The sequence below is a fragment of the Rhinichthys klamathensis genome, unplaced genomic scaffold (genome assembly GCF_029890125.1).
Source record: "Rhinichthys klamathensis goyatoka isolate OS25496 unplaced genomic scaffold, OSU_Roscu_1.1 h1tg000085l_1, whole genome shotgun sequence".
NCBI lineage: Eukaryota > Metazoa > Chordata > Actinopteri > Cypriniformes > Leuciscidae > Rhinichthys > Rhinichthys klamathensis.
Genome location: NW_026606626.1, coordinates 1,297,501 through 1,325,239, shown reverse-complemented (window position 1 = coordinate 1,325,239; position 27,739 = coordinate 1,297,501). Strand labels below are relative to the sequence as shown.

Sequence of the window (27,739 nt, the reverse complement as noted above, 5' to 3'; positions counted from 1 at the left end):
CACGTCAGCGGCGGCACTGAACGCGGATCCACAACAGAACCAGAATACACACACACACACACACACCAGACACACGTCAGCAGCGTCTTACGTCAGCGGCGTCACTGAACGCGGATCCACAACAGAACCAGAATACACACACACACACACACACACCAGACACACGTCAGCAGCGTCTTACGTCAGCGGCGGCACTGAACGCGGATCCACAACAGAACCGGAACACACACACACACACACACACACCAGACACACGTCAGCAGCGTCTTACGTCAGCGGCGGCACTGAACGCGGATCCACAACAGAACCAGAATACACACACACACATACACACACACACACACACACACACCAGACACACGTCAGCAGCGTCTTACGTCAGCGGCGGCACTGAACGCGGATCCACAACAGAACCAGAATACACACACACATATACACACACACACACACACACACACCAGACACACGTCAGCAGCGTCTTACGTCAGCGGCGGCACTGAACGCGGATCCACAACAGAACCAGAATACACACACACACACACACACACACACACACACACACACACACCAGACACACGTCAGCAGCGTCTTACGTCAGCGGCGGCACTGAACGCGGATCCACAACAGAACCAGAATACACACACACACACACACACACACACACACACCAGACACACGTCAGCAGCGTCTTACGTCAGCGGCGGCACTGAACGCGGATCCACAACAGAACCGGAACACAATACAATGCTGAATAAAGTCCTAGTTTTTGTTATTTTTGGACCAAAATGTATTTTCGATGCTTCAACACACTCTAACTAACCCACTGATGTCACATGGACTACTTTGATGATGTCTTTATTTCCTTTCTGGACAAGGACAGTATACCGGACATACATTTCCAATGGAGGGACAGAAAGCTCTCGGACTAAATCTAAAATATCTTAAACTGTGTTCTGAAGATGAACGGAGGTCTGACGGGCTTGGAGCGACATGAGGGACAGTCATTAATGACATCATTTTCATTTTTGGGTGAACTAACCCTTTAGAAGATAAAGGAGAATTGTATTGTTCAGTGGATAGAGTTGTATGTACAGTATACTGCTTAAAATAAAACAAATGTTGAAAGCAGCTTAAATAATTTAATGAGTTCATATATCGGGTTCTGTGATTTTTGATTGCAAGGCGGAATATTGAAGCCAAAATCTCTATTTAATGTCATTCCTGTCGTGGAGAAATAATCGACTTTAAAAAGTCCTCGTTAGGGATTTTAACCACGTTACGACAGTAATTCGAATGTGTGATAGAGACCCGAGTGGTCACAAGAAGAATCACACCAGTTATTCGTTTAAAGGCCGTTCCAACAGAAGGGTAATGCTTTCAAAGGCAAGGTAGTGTAAAAGGTCCATACAACAGTTGATAATAAAAACAAACGTTACACAAAAACAGTCTCAAAACTAGTAACAACTTCTCTCACTAACTGTTGGAGAAGTAGCATTCACAACCTTTGCATTAAGCTGCCTCACTCCTGAATAAATGCATAATTAATGCATTAATAATTAAATAAATATTAATAAACATAATTAAATGCAACTTAAATGCATAATTTTCCCGCCTTTAGTTAATTGGAACATACCATTTTCTGTAAAACTAACTCTACATTTCAGCAAAGTTCCCTCAATGATAGTTACGACAAAGAGTTTAAAAACAATCAATCAATAAAACATACAGGCTAGAGAAAAACAAATATTGTCAGTTGCACAACTGATATTTCCTAAATTAGTTAAAATGAGCATTTCCCCCATTCACCTCCCACATGCTTAGGTTACGCCCACTCTTCTGATAACGGGACATAAAACAGTGAATACCAACATGAACAATTACTACATGCATGATACAAAAATACAACAAGGACACAATTTTGAGGGATGGAGAAGCAACACTGGCTCTCCATCACAGAATGCATTGTGATGTTACAACACGCAACTTTGGCACCTGACAACTATAGTGATGCATGTCAAATATGTTCAAACCCTCACGAAAACTATCCTAAAAAAAATAAAGGCAAAAAGTTGCAACAACATAAAAAAAAAATGGTGTTCGATTTAGAAATCGCTAATTTCAGAAATAATTACAAAGAAACATCGTATAAAACACGAAATTTTGAAGTAGAAAGACTGAAATAGTATTTTCTTATAAAACGTACTTCAATAATCTTCACACACAGCTTCAAAAAATTATTTTTATATCTCTATGAAGCCCCTCCTTCTGAAAAGCACACTGTGCTCTGATTGGTCGGCTGGATCAGTGTGTTGTGATTGGTCGAGCGCTTCGAGTGTGTTTGGAAATGTCCCGCCCCTTATCATAACCACCAGTTTAACACACTACTAACTAACTCAACCAGGCCCCGCCCCTTTATTCTGCGTATGAATTATTATAATGAGGAATATTGTGACGTGTTCGTTCCCGGAAGAAACTCAAGACTACAATGGAGGCGTTTCAGGAGTTCAGAAACACTGATATAGAGAAGAACTGGAGCTTTTTTAATGCTCAAACAGCAACATTACACACTAACACACACGAACATGTGAAATAGCATAATATGTCCTCTTGAAATACCTCTCATCCTAGAGAGAAATATCCAGTAGCACTGCAACAGCATTGGGCCGTCTCTGGTGGTGTTTGTGTAGCTCAGTGTCTAATAAGATCAGTTCACATGATCGCTCGAGTGGGAAGGAGAATAAACACAGTCTGACAGCAGCAAACGGCCCAGACCTTCACTTCAACACACGAGACACGAGAAGACCTCAAACCAGCATCCAAACGCGGAGATCTCACCAAAACACAGATGTGCACTTGCACAGATGTCTGCCAATCTACTGATCAAATAGCAAATTCTACAAATGTCCTATTTATGTGAACTAGGGGTGGGACAATATATCGTGTTGCAATATATCGCAATACAAAAATGCATGCAATGTATTGTGGATAGTTCACCCAAAATGTGACAAAAAATTCAAGTTTTTAGAGTTTTAGTGTCAGTACTACATTAAACTAGCCTGGTTAAAACCAGAGCATTCTCAGTTGTAACTGAGTTATGGTCTGGCAAAGCGTCATAGACATATCATTTCCAGAGGGGCGTCACCAACGGACGTCGCGGATAGACCTAAACCCAATCAGAGCGATGAAGGAGATGACGTATGCAGAGCGGCGGAGAAACATCTCCGAGTGTTGTTCTTTGCTCGGTTTTTAACTAAAAGGAAACGTTCAAATGGCTTAAAACAGACGCGATAGCTGATTGGAACGAGTGATGTTCGACGGCGGCATCCATCTTTGTAATGTAGGCTACAAAATCTGCTTCAAAATCCCAGCGCTGTCGTCATCGTGTAAAGCCCGCCCCAACGCTTCTGATTGGTGCCGCAATTTCGGCGGATTGGAAATGGGCTTGAATGAGCTCTTCGCCAGACTAACTTTCAGAGCAAATCTAAATTTGCCGGAAGTTGTCTGGGTTTTCCCAGGCTAGTTTTTAACGTGCGAAAATTTCGGACTCCGTGTGCAAGGGCCTTAATTCATGTACGCTATATTGCACAGCAGAAGCATGTCTTAGTGTGTAGTGTGTGTATTGGCAATAGCAGATCTATCCCGACAAGACCAAACACATTAACATTTTTCGTCATATCCATTACCATGCCAAACCCTCAGAGAGTTCTCATGACAGAAGTTTGTTTAGCGCTTTTCACAACACACACTGCTTCAAAGCAGCTTTACAGAAAATCATGATGATAATGTTTATAATATCTAAATCTTCATGCCTTATAGTTGCATTTTCACAGCTGGGCGATAATATAGTTTACACTGTGAGACAATACATCCAATTAAGCAGTTGAGATTTGGTATGTAATATTGCTTTTACACTATGTAATATATAGGCCTACATACGTATATCCAACTTTATATTATACAGCTGGGCAACATAATGCGACGGACGATACAAGCAATCAGTTGAGATCTGCAGTAAATAGTATCGGCCTACGCAAGTTGGACATATCCAACTTTATATAAAGAACAACTGGATGATAATGTAGTTTAATTTTGAGCTGAAAAATAATATCAAGTAATTGAGATTTGCTATATATATTAATTGAGTGTACTCTATGTATGTGGATAAAGTTGGATATAATATATCCAACTTTATATAGAGAGTTGTGCGATGATATAAACAATCAAGCAGCCAAGATTGTGAAAGTATTCATTTTCAAAGATTTAAATGACTATCATTCTGTTTCACATGCAGAGTAAGATATGCAACCGCTTGCTATCATAAAGAAATGTCATTATTGGGCCATTTGAGGAGTTTGGATGAAGGCTGGTCGAGCTATTCAATGTAAAAAATGACAACATACTCGGATTTCCTCAAATTGCCCTTAGAAGAGCATCTAGGCGTGCTTTTGAAGGTGCCTCGAATGCCCTAACGTTCAACTTGAATATATCAAACCCTCAAAACATCATTATATTGGGTCAACTGCTCAGAAACAGCCATTTTTGAAAGGTTTACCTTGAGGTCCCTCATCCATGCAAATGTGCGCGCGCGCACGAGAGAGAGAGAGAGAGAGAGAGAGAGAGAGAGAGAGAGAGAGAGAGAGAGAGAGAGAGAGAGAGAGAGAGAGAGAGAGAGGATGAGGGGTTGGTGAGGGTGAGGGAACGTAAAAGCATTTCCACATCAACGCAGTCCTTCAGAGCTTCACCTTCTTTTCTCAAGCCTTTTCATTGTCGTCTAAGCTTTGTGCTTTTGGTTTCTCCCATCACCCGCTCTCTGTCTGTCTGTCTGTCTGTCTCTGTGTGTGTGTGTGTGTGTGTGTGTGTGTGTGTCTTTATCCAGCGATGCAGCACAAAGCATAATCAGCATCACCTCAGTGCATGAACACAGCGTGCATATGGATGTCAAAACGCATGTTTTCTTACCTTGCCGTTGTGTGTTGATGAATGTAACAGCCTCTCCAGCTGAGAAGCGGCTCTGTGTGCCTGTGTGAACTCAGTCAGCCTCCCACTGCAGGCTCCCGTTCGCCTGAGAAACCCCGATGCATCCCTGCCTCCAGCTGCACGCGTGCACGGCCATCTCAGAGAGATGATGCTCAAACCCGCGCATCTGATCTCCCAGAAGCCCCTGCTACCGGTGCCGTAATGCTGCCATGGCGAGAACAAGGTATAATCCACATCTAGAGGATGCGAAAACAGCCTGGCCTGCCTCCTCTATCTCTCTCTCTCTCTCTCTCTCTCTCTCTCTCTCTCTCTCTCTCTCTCTCTCTCTCTCTCTCTCTCTCTCTCTCTCTCTCTCTCTCCCTCCTCCTGTGTGTGTGTGTGTGTGTGTGTGGCAGCATCACCTAGGAGACAGTTCACGCCCCCTCTGTCGCCCTGGTGAAGCGTTTCCACGTGAGCGGGTGATTTGAGACGGCAGGTTGTGTGTGTGTGTGTGTGTGTGTGTCGCGCGCTGATAAACCGGTCAGGTCATGAATAATTCATGAGATAATGAGGGTCATGACAGGCCGGTAACGCTGCGAAATAACAGCAGTCAGATGACTGATGCTAAATCAACAAATATTTACCACGGTAAACATTGTTTCCATAGTAGAAATACCAGAAATGTGGCAACATCTAAATGTGATTTATTTTAATACTCATAGTCTCATAGTCATTTTTGATGGTCAGGTACAAACGGCTCTGTTTTGACTTTTGCTTGGTTGGATGTTTTGACTTTTAAAAAGCCTGTCGTTATTGTTATTGTAAAATCATAATAAATTAATATAGGATAAACATTTAAAGAAAAAATCTGAAAACTTCAGACACCGTTTTATTTATTTATTGACACCAGTGTTAATGTTTCTATGTTACTTTGTTTAAAGAAACAGTTTAACATGTTGAATTTAATAAATATTAATAGAATTCCAATAGAACTGTTTTCGGAAAAAATTTAATCAGCATTTTAATGCAACTTTCTTCATTAATACCACGATTTATTTAACATGATTTTTAAATTCAAAATCTAAAGCATTCATGACAAGGTTTAGCAGATTAATCATGACATCATCGACTCGTGAAACCTATTTCACCACTGACTGCACTCGCCAATGTAATCAATAGCTTTAAAGCGTTCATCTAAAACATAGAGACATTTACCTCTCAATTAGTAGGCTATAACACAGATAAAAGATTATATAACATCAAATGTAAAATTGTAGCTAAATTCTCTAATAGGCACATTGAGCTGGTCTGTAGTTAATCGTCTCTAGTGTGATTTGCTGTCCTGCTATTGTCCTTTCAAAGCTTTTTTTATGCAGGGCAATTTAAGTCCATTCCTAAACAATGACGCCCAATGAGCTTTTGTCTTTTGTCTTTAGCATATTAAAGGCAGGATAGGTGATTTGTTCCAGAAACATTTTTGTTATGCTGGTTGAAAGTCTCTTCACATCCTGATAGCTGATAGTCACTAAGTTAAGTAAGGGGTCTAAATGTGTTTACATGTGGAAGGCGTAGGACCATTAAATGTTCGTCCAATCAGTGAATGCGGTCCGAATGCAATGATACGATGTCCTAAACCTGCCTGTCATTATTGGCAACAGGCAAAATCATGCCAGTAACATGCTTAAACATGTTAAATCATGCTAGCGACATGTTAAGTGATGTTAACAACAATGCTAAAACATGCTAATTCATGCTAACAACGTAATAAAACAGGCTAGCAACATGCTAATTCATGTTAGAATATATTAGCATCATGTTAATTCATACTAGCAACGACTTTTTGTCTCTTTCATTTCACTAAATTTAAGGCTTACAAAACTTTCATATGGCTTTATCAACCCAACATCAGTTTGTCCTGACAAATTTTACTCTAGTTATTATTATATTATGTGCTTTGAGACATAGTTTTAACGCCGTCTCTCGTGACGCATTTGTTCGCTCCCTGCGGTGTACGCACATGTGTTTTGAAGGAGGCGTGGCTTTGGAGACGCTCTGAAGGGAGGGTGAGATCTTACGCTTTCAAAGCTAGCTTGCTAATGCTAGCCTCTCCGAAAATTGCCTACCCTGCCTTTAATAGCTGATGAATCCGTTCACTGAAACACTGAAGGCTTCAGATCCAAGGCACGTTTTCTACTGGCGAAAAGAGAACGCGACAGAGCTCGTAATAAAACAAGAATCAACATTAATTGGCTTTTCAGAGATTGAGAACTGAGGGATTTGAAACTTTGTAAAAGCGACGTTTTTATCACTCAACAGGAGATTATAGTGTTTTATTGAACAGATAAACTAGCTCCTTAACGGAGTTCACTGTAAAGCAGGATCTATTGTGAAGATTTGTATTTAAGTTACATAGTGTACCAGATTATTTGTATTAAATCCATGTTTTTATAACAACATTAAAGCTGCAGTCCGGCGTTTTCATAGATAGTATAAGAAGGGGCGTTTTTCCTCTTTGTCGCCATCTCTGTTCGAAATCTGCAATTGCAGTCATTCGCGGAATTATCAACTTAACGTGAGTTGTACTTCAACACCCTCGACACGGCACAGCGCGGATGAACACAGTGTTTGAGGAGACTGTCAGTCACCGCGCCGGTGTGGAGATTCAGAATCACAGATTATTCTTTTTGGAAGTATGACCAACATAAGAATTTTCACCGGGAAATGTAATCTGAACTAGTAAGAAACATCTACCTTTGTTCTGATTCTGATATTGCAGTAAATCGCGCTGATTAAATCTAACAATCGCTTATAAGCAGTGTTGTGTGTAACGCGTTACTACAGTAACATAACTACTTTTTCGGGTAAAAAGTAGTGTAACGCGCTACTACTGAAAATTTGGTAACGAAATGTAGTTCCTTTTTCAATTTGGCGCAACGTTACTTTCCTATTTGACAGCGATCTCCGTCATTTGATAGATTTGACCGCGATCGCCATCTCCGTAGTGAGCGCCCCAGAGAGAAATGCACATAATGGATTACATAATCAGAGAGTAGCCTATTTCTTTTCGTTTTGAATTGTTTCGTTTTAGACATTTCAAGCTTAAATTCTATACGTTGAGTTTCGGTTAATTTATGATGAGATGCTCCAGTTCACGTGCAATGCAAGTGACCACGCCGGCGCTTCCATGATTATATTGTCTCCTATATTTGCTTCTTACTTGCAGGCATTTGGTCGATAAAAAATTTATTAAAATTAAGATACAATTTATACAAAACGAAATTCGCTTTAAAGAAAGGTTTTCTTCAAAACAAAACTTAATGAAGTGGTCAAAATCATGTCTGATTGACTCAATGTCTCCCGATATATTGCGCATCATCTTACTCGCCCTGTTCACTTTTCATAATCAGCATAGATAGAAAAAAAATAACATTATAATATTTTAACAAATATGAAACTAAATGCGCTTATTTAATGGCTACAACACGTAGGCTATAGTAGGCCTACAGACTCTCTATTTGTATATTGCTGCACATTCATTTAATTCTGAATTTTGCACACATAAGTTGAAAGGCATTTGTTTACGTGCATAGTAAAACATATCTGCAACATTTATCAAGTTCACGGATAATTGTGCGTGCATTTATCAATCATTATGATACTAAAATCATAATAAAGTAGGCTATACTATGTACAAAAAATCAGATGAGCCCAGAATATGAACGCAACGTGTTTACTTACACGTTAAGCATTTTCCTCCCATAGAAAACCATTATAAGAACGCTTAATTTGGCTTAATGCAGATTAGAATGTCCCCTTATTATGTCTAAATAACAAGATTTTTTCTTCACCATGCGGTTCAGGACTTCCATAGAATACAGCCTGAATATAATTACTTCCAGAAATGATTTTTGGGGGTGCTAACGGGGTGCTTTGGTCTTTCTTGGGGGCTTTCTTTCTAGCCCCTCCCTAGCGCCGCCCATGCATATGCCTATCCATTAACCGGCATTTCTTCATAAATATAAAATTTGTTGAAAAATGCATTATGCATTTATGGCATTTTATAAAACGGTTAGTTCCAATCCTTGATTCTGATTGGTCAATAGCTGTGCTTTATTCACGATAAAACACGGCTATGACCGCTTCACCCAACGGTTCTATGTATCACTACACAACACCCCTAGCAACCACTCTTAGCAACTTAAACAGATGTTTCATCTCATTGATATTGTTCATTTAAAGCTAGAGCAGAGCATTGTGAGAGATCGAGTAAGCGAGTGTACCTGCATTTACAGTAGACGTAGCATTTTCCTTCAGGTCAGTCCTATATTCATAATAAAAAAATGCGTTAGAATGTCCGCTGCATATTTTGTCCTTTTAACAGTCATGGGGTTTTCCGTGCATAACGTTAGTCATCTGTCAGTTGCGTCTGTCTTCTCCGTGATCACAAGTTCGAGTCCTTTCAAAAGCCTTCTCTACAGACTCACTCACTCACTCACTCATAAAGACAGTCTTTGCCGCCATCTATTGGCGAAATAATATATGTAACTTCTGTTGCTGTTCACGTTCCGGGACTATTTTTTCCAGCGGAAGGCAGGCTTTTAGTGATTTTACTTCATGAAAGTTGCATAGATACATATTTTTCGGCTTTAATATTTTTATTGTGTGGCAACCGTTTTATAAAAGCAATAAGGTACTCGAGGCAAGTGCTGTATCGTGAATAAGTAACGGCTGAAGGGGTTGCAGGCACTCCGCTTCGCGTCGTGCCTAACAACGCCCTCCAGCCGTTACTTATTCACGATACAGCACAGCCTCTCGTACCTTATTGCTTACATATATGGCATTATGCATAGTAGAACTTTATGTAGGCCTACACATTTAGGAACAGATATTGGGTTCTGCCCAAAGTCAAGCAACATAAAAGTAACGTAAAAGTAACGAGTAAAGTAAAAAGTTACTTTCTATATGGGGTAACTAAGTAAAGTAACGGATTACTTTTTTAAAGAAGTAACGAGTAACGTGTTACACTACTTTTTAAAAGTAACTTCCCCAACACTGCTTATAAGTCATATCATGCAAAACCGTGCAAATTATACTTTTTTTTTCTCAAATTGTTAATGTTAACAATGTCAGCATTGCGTGACTACATGTATTGTCCTTCCGATATTATCCTTGTTTTCGCATGGGTCCGGTTGCAGTCTCTTTTTTTCTGTAGCCGAAGTCCGAACAAATTCTTTTGCATTTTACAGCGGGTGAATCTCTGTCACTGGTGATTGTCCTTGCAGATCTCATGAAATGGCGTATGTATGACACGCCAATTCGTATTTCCATTTTTGGCGTGCTATCAACACGCATAATCGCTTTTCAGCGTGTTTATCAACGCCTTTGACTTTATGTATATATAAATATATGACCTACCCCAACCCCGTCCCTAAACCTACCCGTCACTGGGGTTAATACCATTTATGAGTCTTCTCCTACCATCCTAGGAAAAGAAATATCGCTCCACAGATGTAGATATAGATTTTGCTTCGTTTGCTCGGACATTTAACGGCGTACACATACACGCGGATATCTCAAAATGCGTATAGATAACACGCCACTTGAATTGAAAGTGGCGTGTATGTTTACGCAAAGTCATGATGTCATGTTGGTCGTTTGAACCTTTCTGGATCCGCCATCAAATTGATAAGTTTAATAATTTCAAGTGCAGTGAGAAAAGTCTATAAATCTCCACCTCCAGCATCCTCACACGCAATACAGCTTATACTAGCCGAGAATTCTTCTTTATGTGTACAGATGTGTGTGTGTGCAGATATGTGTGTGTGTGTGTGTACAGAAGATGTATGTGTACAGATGTGTGTGTGTGCAGATATGTGTGTGTGTGTGTACAGAAGATGTATGTGTACAGATGTGACGTAATGACGCAAAGACATGCTCGAATCTCCCGCTGAAATCCACCAGTACCACTGGAATTAAAAACATTATTACAAGCTTACCGTTTTGAATCGAGCTACGGCAAGCAGATAGTTTTGAACACTGGCTGGTTATGTATTTTCTCAAATATGTATTTTGGATCATTTTTAACCCAAAAAAAAAGCTACGGACTGCAGCTTTTAGTAAATTAGTAAAGCTAATAGTTACATCATACTAAAGCATGCCATTCTTCCTCAGTATGTTCCCACAGATGGACAAGTTTGTTACGATTTTAAACCACATTGAGAGAAATAAGAGCACTTGAAAATTCTCACTAGATGAACATCAGCAGCTTTTTAGAGGCTGTTTGCGTCGACCCACATCACCCTTCAGCGCCACCTGCTGATGCAGCAATGAACTACATGTTTAGAGGTTTGTTCAAAACAGGTCAGATAATCTTAATACTAGTGTAAACTCGCCCCGCAGCATTTAGAGATTCACTGTTGTGTTTCTCCTGGCATTGTCTGGATATGCACTGAACCACTGCACTTACAAATTACATTCAACTCCGTGCAAACACAATCCCTTTATCTTCTCCCAAGGAAACTTTGCAGCTTGTGCTGTGTGACAGACAGCACCAGCACTATAAATAAAGTACAAATGCAGTTCCTGAAGTCAAAGTACAAGAGCAATTTGATGTTATGGAATCAGTTGCATTTATTGAAGCATCAATTACCACATCTACAAGCAATGACAATATAATAAATGCTACTCTTGCTATTAGAGTTTTCAAAAGTACCGACTTCGGTACTGAAATTTTAAAAATGTGACGAAACCAGCATTTCCCTCTAGGATTTTGAGCGCTGTTGAACAGATTCTTAAACCCCTCTGATTGGCCATTGTGTTTATATGTCCCTGATTGGCTACAATGATCAACGCTTCAAAAACATGTTGTCTTTGACGCTCTGCAAGCGATTACACAGATACACACGGGAGCGTTTGAAAGCGCCGTCTATCAGTGGATATATTAGGGATCCGCTGATAAAAGCTCCTGTATGTATTTGTGTAAGCGCATCAAATTCGTCATTGTTGATCATTGTAGCCAATCGCAGACATACATGAGCTCGTCAACACAATGGCCAATCAGAGACGTATATGTTGAGTGCGTGAACACAATGGCCAATCAGAGGCGTTTAAGAATCTGTTCAACAGCACTCAAAATGCAAGAGGGAAATGCTGGTATCATCACATTTTTACATTTCAGTACCGAAGTCAGTACTTTTTGACAACTCTACTTGCAATATAAAAAAAAATACTGTTGCGTTACAAAAACTGTATATACAAAAAAAAAAAAAATTATGTACAAAAACACAAGAACAATTATACACAAACACACCTACACAAATATTTGTTGTGAGCAGCATTTTTAGGTGTCATCATCGGTGAGTTTAAAAACATCAAACATCTAAGACTGCTGTCTAGATAGAAAGCTCGCTGCATATTCAAACACAACCTATAGGTTTCAGTTTCGTAGTTCAGTGTGTACTGGGATCCACAGGGCTGTTGGTCTGTAGTTCGCGAGCGTGTTTCTGCCGGTAGCGCTCGGCCCGCAGCTCCTCGAAGCAGAACTCAGTGGCTCCGCTGTAGATCAGATCTCTGCAGTACATGCTCTGCTCTCGGCTCTTCCCGTCCTCCTGAGTCTGCGTCTGCATGAGCTGCTGGCGCTCCTGCAGCATCTTCAGCGGCGTCTGCTCCAGTCTGCAGGGCTTCCTCGCCGACAGCACCGAGTTCACCGCAGGGTTGATTTTACACGGAGTTCTGGAGCGGGAAAAATGAGGTGAGGGCATGGAGATCATAAACATGCAAACACATTAGTGCACATCAGTTTCAGAAGAACAAGACCGATACATAGTGGTCATTTAAAGGTACAATATGTAGGAATTTTGTAATAAAATATCCAAAAATCACTTGCACAGTGTGATAAATTTCCTGCAGTTGTGTACTAACAATATCCCAAAAGTCTCCAAAGATTTTTTATTTCAGAGAAATTCCAATTTTAAATAAGTGGCCGTCCCGAAAAAAAAATGTCGCCTGTCAATGACGCAATATCCGCGCTATCCTCGGTTTCCGTTCATACTGCCATAGCCATGACGTAACCATGGCGACAGACGTGGACAACTGCGTAGTGCGTAGCGTTTAGCGGCACGCAGTTCTTGTTTCTTTCAAACATAGACCATGGCAAGCAGACTTTGGGACAAACAAGGAGAACTAAAATGAAGATCAATATCAGCGTGGCGTTTTTGAGATGCCGAGAGCTAGCGTCTGCGACTAACTTGGACTCGACAGAGCTTCACGAGTCACGACTTGACAGCTTTATTAGACAGGTGAGCAAATGTACAGAAAACAAATCAATGTTATATAACCTTAGCTCAACATGATGAAATGTTAGAATATGGTCAGTGTGTTATTCTAATGTTGATCTAGCTTACTGCTAGTTTCGTATAGCAAACAAACTAACACGTAGTGTAACATTATAACTTTCAACACACATTTAAATGCCGTTTAGTGTGATAGTGTAATGTTAGACTAGGTGATATTATTCCTTTATATCCGCGCGATTTGCGTGTGATATCTGTCTCTTTAGCAATCGCGACCTGCTTCATACCACTGTAATGTTAAAAACATGAATGTTTGCACTCATCCATAAACATTATTAGATCTATCAGCTTGACAGCAAGTCCCATCATTCAGCTCATCACTGCGTCATCAACCTACGCCTTTGTTATTGTTGGAAACTGCGCCCTCTTGTGGCGAAAAAAACCCTACATATTGTGCCTTTAAAGTCAACATGAAATCAAAATGTACTATTATCGCCATCCAAAACTAAAACCATTCAAAAATGTATGTTTGTAACGTGAAATACAATTATTTTAGCTATAGTTGCTGAGGCAACATTTTTAATTTTCATTTAGTTTATAGGGTCTACATGAACCGGAAAGTTGTGACCCACTTTACGTCAAAACAAGATATTGAATGTGAAAAATAGAGGGCGTGGCTTGTTTTTCACACTGGGAATTGATTGGATATAGAAAAGTGGGCGTAACGTAAAAGTAAATAGGGTCCATTTTGATTTCATGCCGACTTGTACAAGTACTAAAGAAACATTTAATAAAAGCTATAGGCATATTTAATTTTTTAATAATGTTTTTATTTTTGCATTTAAATGTTAAACTTTAGTATTTTTGCTGTGTAGTATATTAGTGATGCAAACTAAATAGTACATAAAATGATACCATGGACCCAAAATATGATCATCCTCATCCTAAAATGTATAAAGCATCTATTTAGCTTATAATTTAAGATTATAAATGTCTAAAATATTTAGTTTCTACTAGATTACGTTGTGTTTTTTCCCCTACTCATAATAATGTAAGATGCATTTATTTTGATCAAATTTGTATTTTAATCTTATTTTGTTTGTGTATATTAATAATTTTTAAATTGATTTTTTTACACTGTCAAACCCCTGCATTTACAGCCTAAAATAACAAATGTTATTATAAAGGAGCAGAAAGGCTTGAGGGAAATCTTCCATGCACTGAGAGTTAATCATCAAATCCTCCAATCACACTTACACAGCGGGAGGCCGGTCGTCCTCTTCCACAAACGGCTGGAAACTGGGTTTAGGAGCCGGAACCGCGACACTGAGGCCCGATCTGGACTTCAGGGGCAACTGGAATAAAAAACAAACACTGATCTATCAGATAACAGCCTCCATTCTCCTTCAACCGCCTCCAGACACAAAATAGAGCCAGTTAGGTAACCGGTTAAACGGGTAATACTCAACACGGACTCGCACCTTCACATTGGACCACTTCTCAGGTTTCTGTTCATTCTCTTTGGCTCTGGCAGTAGGTGGCGCCGTCCAGATCTCAAACTTGGGTTCTTGTGGCACAGTGTCAGGAGCTTTATTCTCATCAAATATCACAGGGCGACTGTTGTGTTTGGGGCCCACGGGCTGTTTAAACTGGAGCCCACGTGCGTCTGTGTCCCGGAGCAAAGAGTGAGATTGCACTGGATCTCGTTCACATATGTATTTATACACAGCAAACATTCACAACACGTTTAAAAGAGTGTGTATACTCACATCCGAGAGATGCGTTCACTCTGTTGATGGGAACGACGGCCTTTTTCTTCCCTTTGGCTTTGAGCTCAGCCAGTGACGATCGCTGAGGTTCATCATCATCATCATCATCTCTTTGTTGATCAGTCATGGATGACATCATCTGTCTGCACACTCGTGCCTGCAAAGCTCTGGAGACCAACACATTTCATTGAGGCGTGAGCTAAAGTTAGTTTTTAAATGATTCCCTTCCGTTGCAACTCTGTCGTCATTATGTTAAGCCCGCCCGCCGACTCTATACACGATGTGATTGGCCTGACTAGCGTTTGGTTTTTCCAGCACGAAAGCCAGCGGCAAAATAAAATTTGCTGCCGTTAGGGTGCGTCTAGATTTCTAGGCTAGCATAATACAGAATTTTAGGTGGTTTCCGTGCATCCATGCGAACTGGAATAATTTTGACATAGTTGTATCTGTACAGAGGTTAAGAGAAAGAGGCCTTCACAGGGGAGACACTAGTGGACACTTCAGGGCTGCGTTGTCACAGGGACGTTCGAGTAACGTTCGTAACACTGCAGTCAACAATTGCAGCCCTTTTTACTTCCATTATAACATGATTTCAGATTTCAACTAGAACGAATGCAGGCCAGGACTTTATTTTATCAGAGAGGAATTTATTAGATGTAGAAAAGTGCCTTTATGTTTAGAATAACATGCACTGATTGCTGTGTTCTTTTACTTTACCTTTACTAAGAATTTTATTCTTTTAAATGGAATAGTTGATTCAACCTTCAGACAAAATATTTTTTAACAATCACATTTTTTGCATCATATTTAATACGCCAGGTTTTTATGGCTCGTATAGTATGATTGATATTGTGCGAATATGGCGACAAAAGCAGCTCAGTTTTATTCAGAGGCACAAACTGAGCAAAAATATGCAATTTGATGCAGATATTTATATGGACAAAAAGTCCAATGAAATTCAGATGCTTGTAATGTAAATCAATGAGATCTTTATAGCAGATCCCGACATAAAATTATATAAATATCAGTCGTCACTATATCTGCCAATGAGATGATATTTAAATACTTAGTTTTATGATCAAATCTCAAGTTTTAAAACATATAATGCAATACAATGATTGAGTCATCATTTAACTTCCTCAAAAACTGATGATCATATTTGAGACTCACATTTGAACATGATTTTTCTAAAAACATAAATAATAATAATAAATATTTATAGATAATAAAGTATATCTGAGTTGCTTCAGTTCAGTAAGTGTTTATATCCTAAAAAATATTACTAACTAACAATATAAAAGGTTATTCTTATAGTTATTTAAGAAAAATCATCAATTTCACAGCATGCAAGCTGAAGGTGGATGTTTTTAAAATTACACTAAAAGCCTTTTACTTGCTAAAAAAAGTGCAAACTATCAATCAGACATCGGACCTTAGAACTTAGTGCATCAAATATAATACATTAGGATTTATATGATTAATTTTAGGACAGACAGAGGTTAATAGACTGGAAGTTTCCAGACCTGTGAAACGCATGTAGTTTATCTACAGGTTCTGCTCCACACTTGACACCATCCTGAAAAACTCTGTCAGCCATCTTTAAATTCCCTCTCTTCTCGTGCTCCTCGGACCAGGCGATGTAAAGAGCGGCTTGCATGGTTCCGATTCCTTGAGCTTGCATGTAGCGGAAGACGTCCATCGGGTCAGAACAGCCCTCTGTCTGCAAGCAAATGGAAACAAACGAGTTAAAAACCACTATAATGATGCACTCTGAATGCTAAACGTGACGTCTGTCACTCACAAATTCGATCCAGAGTTCAACGTAGCGAACGTCATTGTGATATTTCTTGTCAGCTATAAAGAGCATGACCGCTCTTTCAAGAAGCACTGATAAATTACTCTCCTTTCCACCCTGTGGGAACGTCTGCTTTGTCCATTTAATGTACCTGCAGAAAAAAATAAGATGCAGGGTTCGTACAAAAACTGTAAAATGAAATTCAAGGACTTTTTAAGCACTGCTTTTTTAGTTTCAAAGACTACAATCTGAGATCTCACTTATCAAACAATATCTTTATTATCTTTCAAATTCTAAAAGAAGGTTAATAGATGAATGTAAACTAATAAAACAAAATGGTACAAATAAAGTGGAGCACATGCAATGACTGTGGTAACCATTGATACTATGACAATGATTTCCTTATTCAAACTGACTCCCCCCCATGAATATACGACTGAACTGAAGAATGAAAGCTACATATACTTGGAGATTTATATGAGCAATATTACGCTCATAGCCATGCAAAATGGCTCTATATCAGACGAGCCGCAGCGTTAATGAAGCGTGAAAAGCCTTTAACTAATTCAAGCACTTTTCAAGTATCTTTTCCTAAATATGGCTGTTTTCATGGGTTTTCCAGGACTTACATTTTTAAAAAGTCAAATTCAAGCACTTCCAAGCACCTTGAACTTGAAAAAAACATGATTAACTGTGATTTGCATATCAAAAGTCACCATGCATCTGCTGTCATAATCCATACCTGACCCAAACATCGAGAGGGTCGTCTCCATCATACATCCGCAGCTCAGACTCAAACGCTCTAGAAAAAGAAAGGTAACATTACTGATTTGTTCTGGAACATGCTTTTAGTTTGATTAAAAACCCCACTCACTGTTTCTTCTGGTTGAGGGCCGTGTGGTTCCCCTCCTGCTGCTGACACAGGGCCTGGTGTAGGGCCGAGATGGTACGGCCTTGTCTCAAAGGCTGGATATTTTCTTTACACAATTCCCATTCCGCATCACACTCTGCCATGGCTGGGGATCTGATCTGGAAGTGGAAAAACAGATGGCACTTATGATACTGAGTGGTTACCATATTCATATACGATGGCATTTAAACGGTCAGTTCACCCAAAAATAAAAATTCTGTCATTATTTACTCACCCTCATATGTGGGGCACACATTGGTGTGGTATTTACCTTTAGAGTACCTTTTAAAGGGATAGTTCACCATCATTTACTCACCCTAATGTTGTCCCAAACCTGTATGAGTTTCTTTCTTCTGTTGAACACTAAAGAAAATATTGTAAAGAATATGTGGGTAACCAGGCAGTTGATGGACCCCACTGACTTCCATAGTAGGGGAAAAAATACTATGGAAGTCAATGGGGTCCGTCAACAGATTGATTACAAACATTCTTTCAAATATCTTCTTTTGTGTTCAACAGAAGAAAGAAACTCGCACAGGTTTGGAACAACATGAGGGCGAGTTAATGATGGTGAACTATCCCTTTAAAAGGTACTCTAAAGTTAAACACCATGTTCTAAAAAAACAATGTATGCCCCACATATTAAACCTCTTAAAGAAATAAAGCAGTAAATGATATTAAAAATTTTTAAAATTAACGTAAACAGCAGGGTAAAAAACACATTTCTGTGTTTCTCTGCCGTTTCTACTGTTCTCTGTGTTTCTGTCTGCAAAGTTAAGTAACGTTAAAGAAAACATATATAACTTACATTTACCCAGCAGAAATCTCCTTAATATTCTTTTCTTCGTCAAAACGACCTTCGCTGTACAGTAGAAATATACAAATATGATCTTAATTTCATAAATCGCTCGTTATTGTGTCGTCTGCTCGAGTTGAAGGAGCAAAACACATTTGAACAAAAACCGGAAGCGCGCCAAATAGATCCTGATTGGACGAACCGGTCACGTGACCACGCGAGGTTCATCGACATAATAACCGACTGTTTTTATTTTTAAAATAAATATATGTATTTGTGTTTTCTTAATGCGTCTATCTTAATAGTGATTTTATTTTTTTCACCCACATTTTTGTGCAGGATAAATCTTGTAACAGAATGAGAGCAAGCTACAGCATGGCTATCATGTTGCATGCCGGGAAATGAGTACATTTCAAATTTAGAGTTTTGATTGTTTTAATTTTAATTATTTTTTAGGAAATTTTAGTTAAAATAAACAAGCCTCGGAATTCTTCTGCATGTATTTTTTCTCCCAAACCACTACAAGTCTCATCGCTGCAAGCAATAAAAACTACATTTCCCAACACTTCCCAGTTCTCGCAGCGCTTCCTGTATTTACGTTCTCTGTCTGATTCAAGAGCAACACAATGGAGAGAAAGCAGCTGAAATCACGTTATACAATACAATGCATTTAATTATTATAATCTTGAGCATTTAAAGTGTCACTACAGCATGTTTAAGCGGTTCCCCGAAGAATATCACTATGGATAATCGTTGTTACTGCTGTGCATCAAAGTTCACTCTCTTCAGAAAAGAGGTTAGCGCCTATAAATACCGATCATTTCATTTAAATACCTTAATTCAAAAAGTGTTTGACTTGGTTATGTGTTTTTGCAGTTGGGTTGTAAAAACTGTGGCCATTCTTTCTGCTCTGGGTGTCTGACATTCAATGCTGTTGTGCCAAAATATGGAAACAGCCAGCAGAAAGTCTGCAAACAGTGTTATGGAAACTTAACAAGGTCTGGAAGCCAAACACAGTTTACACTGTTATAGTATATTCACTAACACACAACTGACAGGTCTTTTTTGTACAGTCCAGGCAACCAGAATGATGCTGGCAAATGGTCCCCACCTGAAAACTACAAAAAGTATGAATCTGTAACTAAGTATTAGATGTGAAATGCCCCTGTATGCCACAGGAATAACACAAATCTGTGGCGTCTTACAGGCGAGTTGCTGCTCTCGAAGCCAAACAAGCTCAGCAGAATCAGCCGTCCAGACCCGGAGGTGGAAAGAACAACACTGTGAGTCGGGTTTCAACCCGAGGACTCAGTAAAGAGGACCAGGTCATCGCAGAACGACTGAACAAGCTGAAAGAGGAAACCAAGCCCAGTAAGATCTGTCAAAATCTGCTTGATTGTTTTGTCACAAAATGTAATCAACATTTTTTATCGCCCAGTTCTAATCTGCTAATTGCACTAGAAGGCATAAACACACAACAAACATTAACATTATGAATGCGCCGATACGATAACCGATAATCCTTTATATTTGAAAGCCGATAATATATATATATATATACACACACACTGATATGAAAATTTTGGCTGATAGTGATAACCGATAATTCTTTATATTTGAAAGCCGATAACAGATACATGTATGATATAAACGATACACACGATGGCATGCAAATTTTGGAAAAATAATAATTATGGCACTCAGACAGGTTTATTCTATGCAATTGTGTTGATTTCTAGGTTTAGCGTTATTTGCTGTTCAGATATTCCTCTTTAAAAGAAAAAAGCATCATCTGTATGTAAAGTGTCCCACATTTGGTTTTCGACCTCTGAAATTGAGCACAATTGACCAATTTACTCATGAAGCCGCATTGAGATCTCCATATCTCTGTGAATGAACCATCGAGGGCCTTTAAAATGAAGATACCAAAATAAATGTTTGTTAAGAACCAGAATCTAAAAGGATATTAAGATATATTTAATACTTCTGGAGTTACAGGAATGCAAACTTGGGTAAAAAAAACACAAGAAGTGCTTTTCCCCCATTTTTGAACAGTCACCGTTGGCATATAATGAAACAAAGATTGATAAAGTCAACAGATTTCACTAATAGTCCAACCAATCTCTGTGTAGAAATAAAATAATGATGCTGCCATCTTTCTAAAGTCATTTTTACCCCCCTGTAATTTGGCTCCAAATCTCAGGTGAAAATTGTCATTTTAACAGTGAATTACTCATGTTTCACGACATTTAATATTTTGGTTTTGTCCTTCATTTATGCATTTCTTTCACCAGAAAAAAATGATCAAAATCAAACAGTTTAGCCGGAGTTGACATGGAATGACCCTAATCTAAAATTTGATTCTGTGTCTGACCTGATATTTCTCTCTGTTCTCACACAGAGTCCATCCCATCAGAGCAGGAGCTGGAGTCTCGTCTCGCTGCCCTAAAAGCACCGGTTCAGCCCGTGCCTTCGGATAAAGACATGGAGGAGCGTCTGGCTGCTTTACAAGGAAGGCCTGCGCCCTCACAAGCCCCACAGCCTGTAACTACAATATCTGCTTTCACTTCAAGTGCCCCTATTATGCCTTTTCCAATATATCTTTATCTGAATATAAAAGGTCAAAGATCAAAGATAAATGGAGTTTTTGTCTCCTAAAAGAAAGAAACGATTCTGAACTGAAACGAGTCGTCACTTCCTGCTGAACCCGCGTAGGTTTGAAGCTAATTTGCATAATGTCACCCGATTGGCTGAACAGCGTCTCTTGGCCCCGCCCTCAAACACTAGTGTATCTGAGACTGGGAGAGTTTGGTTCGTGTTGTTCGTGTCGAGAAAACGCTGTTTTCTGCAAATCCACTGATGAGATTGATACGGTAAAACACACGCCATCGTTACTGTCCGTATCACTGTGTGTCAAGAGCTGAGATTCAGATATGATAATGAGCGTTCTGACCAATCAGAGCAGAGCAGCTCTCAGAGAGGCGGAGCTTAGAGAGACTGAGTCCTTGATCGAAGCGTTTCAGACACTGAGAGAAAAGAGATGATGCTGCAGGGGATATTATGACAAAATTAAAGTGTTTTTGACCTTGGATGCATGTGAACCTGTTGTAGGAGACTTTAAAATAGCAGAACGTGCGTTTATATGGATGTTTAATGTGTGCAGGTTCATCAGCCGCCCGACAGCAGGACTCAAACAGAACAGACCAATGAATTGATCACCCAAATGACGGAGGAAGTTGCTATTGATGACCAGTATCCATCGTCAGAGGGTAGTTTTACGATAATCATTTATTCTCAGTTATAAAGTTTAATCAATAATTTGGTTTTATGGAAAATAATGCATGTTGCTTTAATAGTGCATGTTGCTTTAATAGTGCACATTGAAATTGGTTTTACGGCACTAAATAAAAGATTAAGCCCTCATTTTGATTAAACATTAAAGAGTTTATAAAGCAATAGGCATCTCAAAGCCATGTTACAGTGATTTTACCATGCTTAAGGTAATCTTATTTTTCTCACTTGTGTAAACACAGACGAACCATTAAACGATCTTAATAAACAAGAGGGAGGGGGGGTGAATGAGAACGTGGATGACGGCGAGCTGTCAGTCAATCAGATGGAGGCGGAGCAAAGCCGCGTGATGGAGGAGGCCATGCAGGAGCTGAAGAAAGACAAGCACAACGAGGAGCAGATGCGAGAGACGGCCATGAGACTCGCTGTTCTGCAGGGACACGATCCAGAACAAGGTGCTTCACGCCTGAACATGCTCTTAAAGGGACAGTTCACACAGAAATGAAAATGATCCCATGCTTTACTCACCCTCAAGCCATCCTAGGTGTACATGACTTTTTTCTTTCCGCCGAACATTAATAAATGTTATGTTAAAAAATATCCTGTCTCTTCCTAGCTTTATAATGGGAGTGAATGGGGGGTGAGATTTTTAATAGCCCAAAAAAGTGCATCCATCATCATAAAAGTAATTCATACGACTCCAGTGGGTTAATAAAGGCCTTCTAAAGCGAAGCCATGAATTGTTATTATCCATAACTATAATAACTGGCTTCCGGTAACGGCCATACGCGAGTGTAGTACCGGGCGGAAGAGTGACCTCTGACCCAACGCATGACGAGTGACCTCTACCCTGACGCATGACGAGTGACCTCTGACCCGACGCATGACGAGTGACCTCTGACCTGACGCATGACCTCTGACCCGACACATGACGAGTGACCTCTACCCTGACGTATGACGAGTGACCTCTGACCCGACGCATGACGAGTGACCTCTGACCTGACGCATGACCTCTGACCCGACGCATGACGAGTGACCTCTACCCTGACGCATGACGAGTGACCTCTGACCTGACGCATGACCTCTGACCCGACGCATGACGAGTGACCTCTACCCTGACACATGACCTCTGACCCGATGCATGACGAGTGACCTCTACCCTGACGCATGACGAGTGACCTCTGACCTGACGCATGACCTCTGACCCGACGCATGACGAGTGACCTCTACCCTGACGCATGACCTCTGACCCGATGCATGACGAGTGACCTCTACCCTGACGCATGACGAGTGACCTCTGACCTGACACATGACCTCTGACCCGACGCATGACGAGTGACCTTTGACCTGACGCATGACCTCTGACCCGACGCATGACGAGTGACCTCTGACCTGACGCATGACCTCTGACCCGACGCATGACGAGTGACCTCTGACCCGACGCATGACCTCTGACCCGACGCATGACGAGTGACCTCTACCCTGACGCATGACGAGTGACCTCTGACCTGACGCATGACCTCTGACCTGACGCATGACGAGTGACCTCTACCCTGACGCATGACGAGTGACCTCTGACCTGACGCATGACCTCTGACCCGACGCATGACGAGTGACCGACGCATGACGAGTGACCTCTGACCTGACGCATGACCTCTGACCTGACGCATGACGAGTGACCTCCACCCTGACGCATGACGAGTGACCTCTACCCTGACGCATGACGAGTGACCTCTGACCTGACGCATGACCTCTGACCCGACGCATGACGAGTGACCTCTGATCCGACACATGACCTCTGACCTGACGCATGACGAGTGACCTCGGACCTGACGCATGGCGAGTGACCTGATCCGACGCATGACGAGTGACCTCTGACCCGACGCATGACGAGCGACCTCTGACCTGACGCATGACGAGTGACCTCTGCTCTGACCTGACGCATGACGAGTGACCTCTGACCCGACACATGACCTCTGACCTGACGCATGACGAGTGACCTCTGATCCGACACATGACCTCTGACCTGACGCATGACGAGTGACCTCTGACCTGACGCATGACGAGTGACCTCTGACCCGACGCATGACGAGTGACCTCTGACCCGACGCATGACGAGTGACCTCTGACCCGACGCATGACGAGTGACCTCTGACCCGACGCATGACGAGTGACCTCTGCTCTGATCCGACGCATGAGGAGTGACCTCTGACCCGACGCATGACGAGTGACCTCTGCTCTGACCTGACGCATGACCTCTGACCCTCACATGACGTATGATGTAGGAGTAGCGTAAGCTTAGGTGAGACCAGACGCCTCTTGCGGTTCAAACAAACTCGAGCTCCTCCACATTTCTCTTTAAAATTCTCATTTTGATTTCATGCCAATTGAAATCAATGCTTTGGTGCATTAATTAGTGTTAATTTCATATTCTCATCACAACGTTCTCCGCCTTTGACTTTCCTTTTCTGGTGAACGCTGCATTGCAGGGAAAAAACACTTTTTACAACCTTTTGTTCCACTGAATATTCTCTTGGTTGAATGCATTGCGAATTATGCTTTGAATAGATGCATAATACAACAATGTGTGTGTGTGTGTGTGTGTGTGTGTGTGTGTTCAGTCAGACTGTCAGATTTCCAGCAGCCTGACAGTGATGAAGAGACCGAAGAAGAGGCCATCACCAGAGTGATGAAGAAGGTCTGTCGTCTTTATTAAAGTCATGCAAACCTTCGTCTGTGGATCCCACTAAAGTTGACAAATATATATGAATTGCTACAAACTATTTTAGAGTGAGAAGAGCTGGAATATAGACAGAGAAGAAGCTTAAATATAAGAGTTTTATGAGTTTTCATTTGTTTACATCTTAATAAAAGGGTAGTTTTTGTATGTCCATGTTGGAAAATTAGTATTTTTATGATCCTAGTTGGTTTAAAAAAAAATTTTAAAAAAAAGAATACTTTTTTTTTCTCTTTAATTATAATATTTAGAATTTTAAAATTCTGTGTAAAATGATACAGAATAATTTGATGTGTCTAAATTTTGACTTGTAGTACAACTAAAGTGTAGCATAAACTAAAACTATTAAAAGCATTTCTGTTAATTAAAATAAAGCTGAAATAAAATGAAACGCATATTAGTTGAAAAACAAAAATTAGACCTGTTGCCTTGGCAATAAATAATAACTAAAACTGAAATAAAAATTAATTTAACCTAAATATCAATATTTAAATAATAATAATAAACTTATAAAACCACTTAACGGAATGATTAAAAATTAAACTAAATTTAACATGAAACTAAAACTGAAATAAAAATAATTAAACCTAAATAGCAATATTTAAATAATAATAATCATAAAATGTCAAAAGCACATAACAAAATATCTAAAGATTAAAATGAAAATGAAAAATATCAAATTAAACGGCAAGTCAAATAATTAATAAAACTAAAATAACACTGTAGATCAGCCGAGTGGCACGTCCCATAATAACCAGCAGAGGCCGCTCAACCCTCGAGCTCGATCTGAAGAGTGTGTGTGTGTGTGTGTGTGTGTCACATGTTCAGCTATCAGAGGAGGCGACTCTAGACGAGGCCAGCGGATTCAACATCCCACCAGAGCTCAGCGGCCCAATGAACCGAGAGAAGGACCCGTCCAGCAGGAGACCGGTACAACACACACACACACACACACACAAGTCACACACACACACACACACACACACACACACACACACACACACACACACGTCACCCACACAACACATACGTCACACACACAACATCCTACCAGAGCTCAGCGGCCCAATGAACCGAGAGAAGGACCCGTCCAGCAGGAGATCGGTACAACACACGTCACACACAACACACACGTCACACACACAACACACACGCCGAAATGCTGTTCGCTGTTCAGCCAATCGGGTGGCATTATGCAAATTAGCTTCAAACCTACGCAGGTTCAGCAGGAAGTGACGACTCGTTTCAGTTCAGAATCGCTTCTTTCTTTTAGGAGACAATAACTCCATTTATCTTTGACCTTTGACCTTTACATTCACTAACAGCCCTATTACACACTACATGAAAGGTCATATCCGAAAAGCATAATAGAGGCACTGTGTTTTGAGGGATTTCATCTATACAAAAGGTCAATTATTTTTGACATAATTATGATTTACCAAAGCATGAACTTTTATGAATTATGACATACTAGTCATAATTATTGGATAGAAAGTCAAAATTCTGAATCGAAATGATGACCTAGAAATTCATAATTACTATTAAAGTCATAATTATGACTTAGAATCTTATCATTTTGACTTTTTATTAATTTTACCATTTAGTTTTATTTGCTCACATAGCAAGTGCCACTAAAAGTCACCAAGTTTTGTATAGTTCTGATGTGTGTGTGTGTGTGTGTGTTGCAGGTCTCAGGCCAGCGTCTGCCAGCGTCTGCGTCTCAGATCCAGCGCTGTAATGATGAAGACAGTGATGAAGATGATGAGGAAGAGCTGCCGTGGTGCTGCATCTGTAACCGGGACGCCAGTATCCGCTGCCACACGTGTGATAGAGATCTGTTCTGCGCTCGCTGCTTCAGGCACGCTCACCTTTACTGCACACACAGCTTATGTTTAATACAGTGCTCCTCCTGCTTTACTCATTACTTCACATTTCTGCCACATAAGAAAAAAGTGCATGCTGTGGTGAATTAGAATAATGATGTAAATCTAAATTATGAAATGCTCAGTCATAATTATCATTTAAACACACACACATCACACACACATCACACACACACATCACACACACATCACACACACACACACACACACACACACACACACATCACACACACACACACACACACACACACACACACACACACACACATACATCACATACACATACAACACACACACACACACACACATGCAATACACACACACGCATCACACACACACACACACATGCAATACACACACACGCATCACACACACACACACATGCAATACACACACACGCATCACACACACACACACACATACATCACACACACACACACGCATCACACACACACACATACACCACACACACATGCAATACACACACACGCATCACACACACACACACATCACACACACACACATCACACACACACACACATGCAATACACACACACACATCACACACACACACACACACACACACACACATACATCACGCACACATGCAATACACACACCACACACTTCGAAATTGTGAGATAAAAGTCATACTTATGACAGAAAAAGTCGAAATGATGGAATACTAAGTCATAAAACAAGATATATTGACCTAATTATGGGATAAAAAGTCAACATTATGACCTGAAAAAAGTTTAAGTTGACATACTAAGTCATAATTATGAGATAAAAAAAACATAATTATGAAATCAAGTCAAAAGTCGAAAAGGCGTAATTATGAGATACAAAGAAATCATGGCCTAAAAAGTCATAATTATAACTTACTGTAAGTCAAAAAGTCATAATTAATAAGTCATAAATATGACTGTCATAATTAGAATCTTATCATTTGGACTTTTTATGACAATTATTTTTGACATAATTATGATTTACCAAAGTTTTTTTTCTTTTATGAACTATGACATACAAGTCATGATTATTGAATAGAAAGTCAAAATTCTAACATACAAAGTCATAATTATGAGATTTAAAAAAAAGCATAATTATGAAATATATATTTTTTTAATTAATTGTAACATCGAATCAAAATCGTAAGTCAAAAAGTCTCATCTTACCATTTTGACTTTTTATTACATAATTATGATTTACCAAAGCATGATTTTTTTTCCTTCATAATTATTGGGATAATAAAAAGTCAAAATTCTGACATCCAAAGGCATAATTATGATGTAAAAACAACTCATAAGTCAT

At 40.0% G+C, this 27,739-nt stretch overlaps 3 protein-coding genes across 3 annotated transcripts in view; 1 reads left to right on the top strand and 2 right to left on the bottom strand.

Annotated features, from left to right (window-relative positions):
• The window catches only part of LOC130085684 (serine/threonine-protein kinase PAK 6), a 120,979-nt gene that overhangs the window by 70,545 nt on the left and 22,695 nt on the right, over positions 1–27,739 (bottom strand). Inside the window, exon 2 of the mRNA XM_056251593.1 lies at positions 4,960–5,251. The gene's annotated coding sequence lies outside the window, so the exon portion shown is untranslated. The remainder of the gene's footprint in view (positions 1–4,959; positions 5,252–27,739) is intronic.
• Positions 12,399–18,673, bottom strand: bub1bb (BUB1 mitotic checkpoint serine/threonine kinase Bb). Its single transcript, XM_056251605.1, has 9 exons — positions 18,530–18,673; positions 17,686–17,840; positions 17,554–17,613; positions 16,818–16,962; positions 16,540–16,736; positions 15,017–15,183; positions 14,729–14,913; positions 14,505–14,602; positions 12,399–12,687 (listed from the first exon to the last, which is right to left on the bottom strand). The coding sequence occupies exons 2-9, from the start codon at positions 17,823–17,825 to the stop codon at positions 12,405–12,407; spliced, it is 1,275 nt and encodes a 424-aa protein (XP_056107580.1). The 5' UTR covers positions 17,826–17,840; positions 18,530–18,673; the 3' UTR covers positions 12,399–12,404.
• zfyve19 (zinc finger, FYVE domain containing 19) overlaps positions 19,133–27,739 on the top strand; it is a 9,136-nt gene continuing 529 nt past the window's right edge. Inside the window, exons 1-10 of the mRNA XM_056251603.1 lie at positions 19,133–19,313; positions 19,394–19,515; positions 19,591–19,644; positions 19,725–19,888; positions 20,919–21,061; positions 21,681–21,786; positions 22,051–22,263; positions 24,430–24,506; positions 25,374–25,475; positions 26,234–26,403. Of these exons, the coding sequence (XP_056107578.1) occupies positions 19,260–19,313; positions 19,394–19,515; positions 19,591–19,644; positions 19,725–19,888; positions 20,919–21,061; positions 21,681–21,786; positions 22,051–22,263; positions 24,430–24,506; positions 25,374–25,475; positions 26,234–26,403 (1,205 nt within the window). The 5' untranslated portion in view covers positions 19,133–19,259. The remainder of the gene's footprint in view (positions 19,314–19,393; positions 19,516–19,590; positions 19,645–19,724; positions 19,889–20,918; positions 21,062–21,680; positions 21,787–22,050; positions 22,264–24,429; positions 24,507–25,373; positions 25,476–26,233; positions 26,404–27,739) is intronic.

Coding starts and splice junctions, on each gene's coding strand:
- bub1bb (XM_056251605.1), bottom strand. CDS start 17,825: ATGGCAGAGTGTGATGCGGAATGGGAATTGTGTAAAGAAAATATCCAG. Junction 16,737..16,817: donor TTGAACTCTGGATCGAATTT/GTGAGTGACAGA, acceptor ATTTGCTTGCAG/ACAGAGGGCTGTTCTGACCC. Junction 14,603..14,728: donor AGAAGTGGTCCAATGTGAAG/GTGCGAGTCCGT, acceptor TTTTTATTCCAG/TTGCCCCTGAAGTCCAGATC.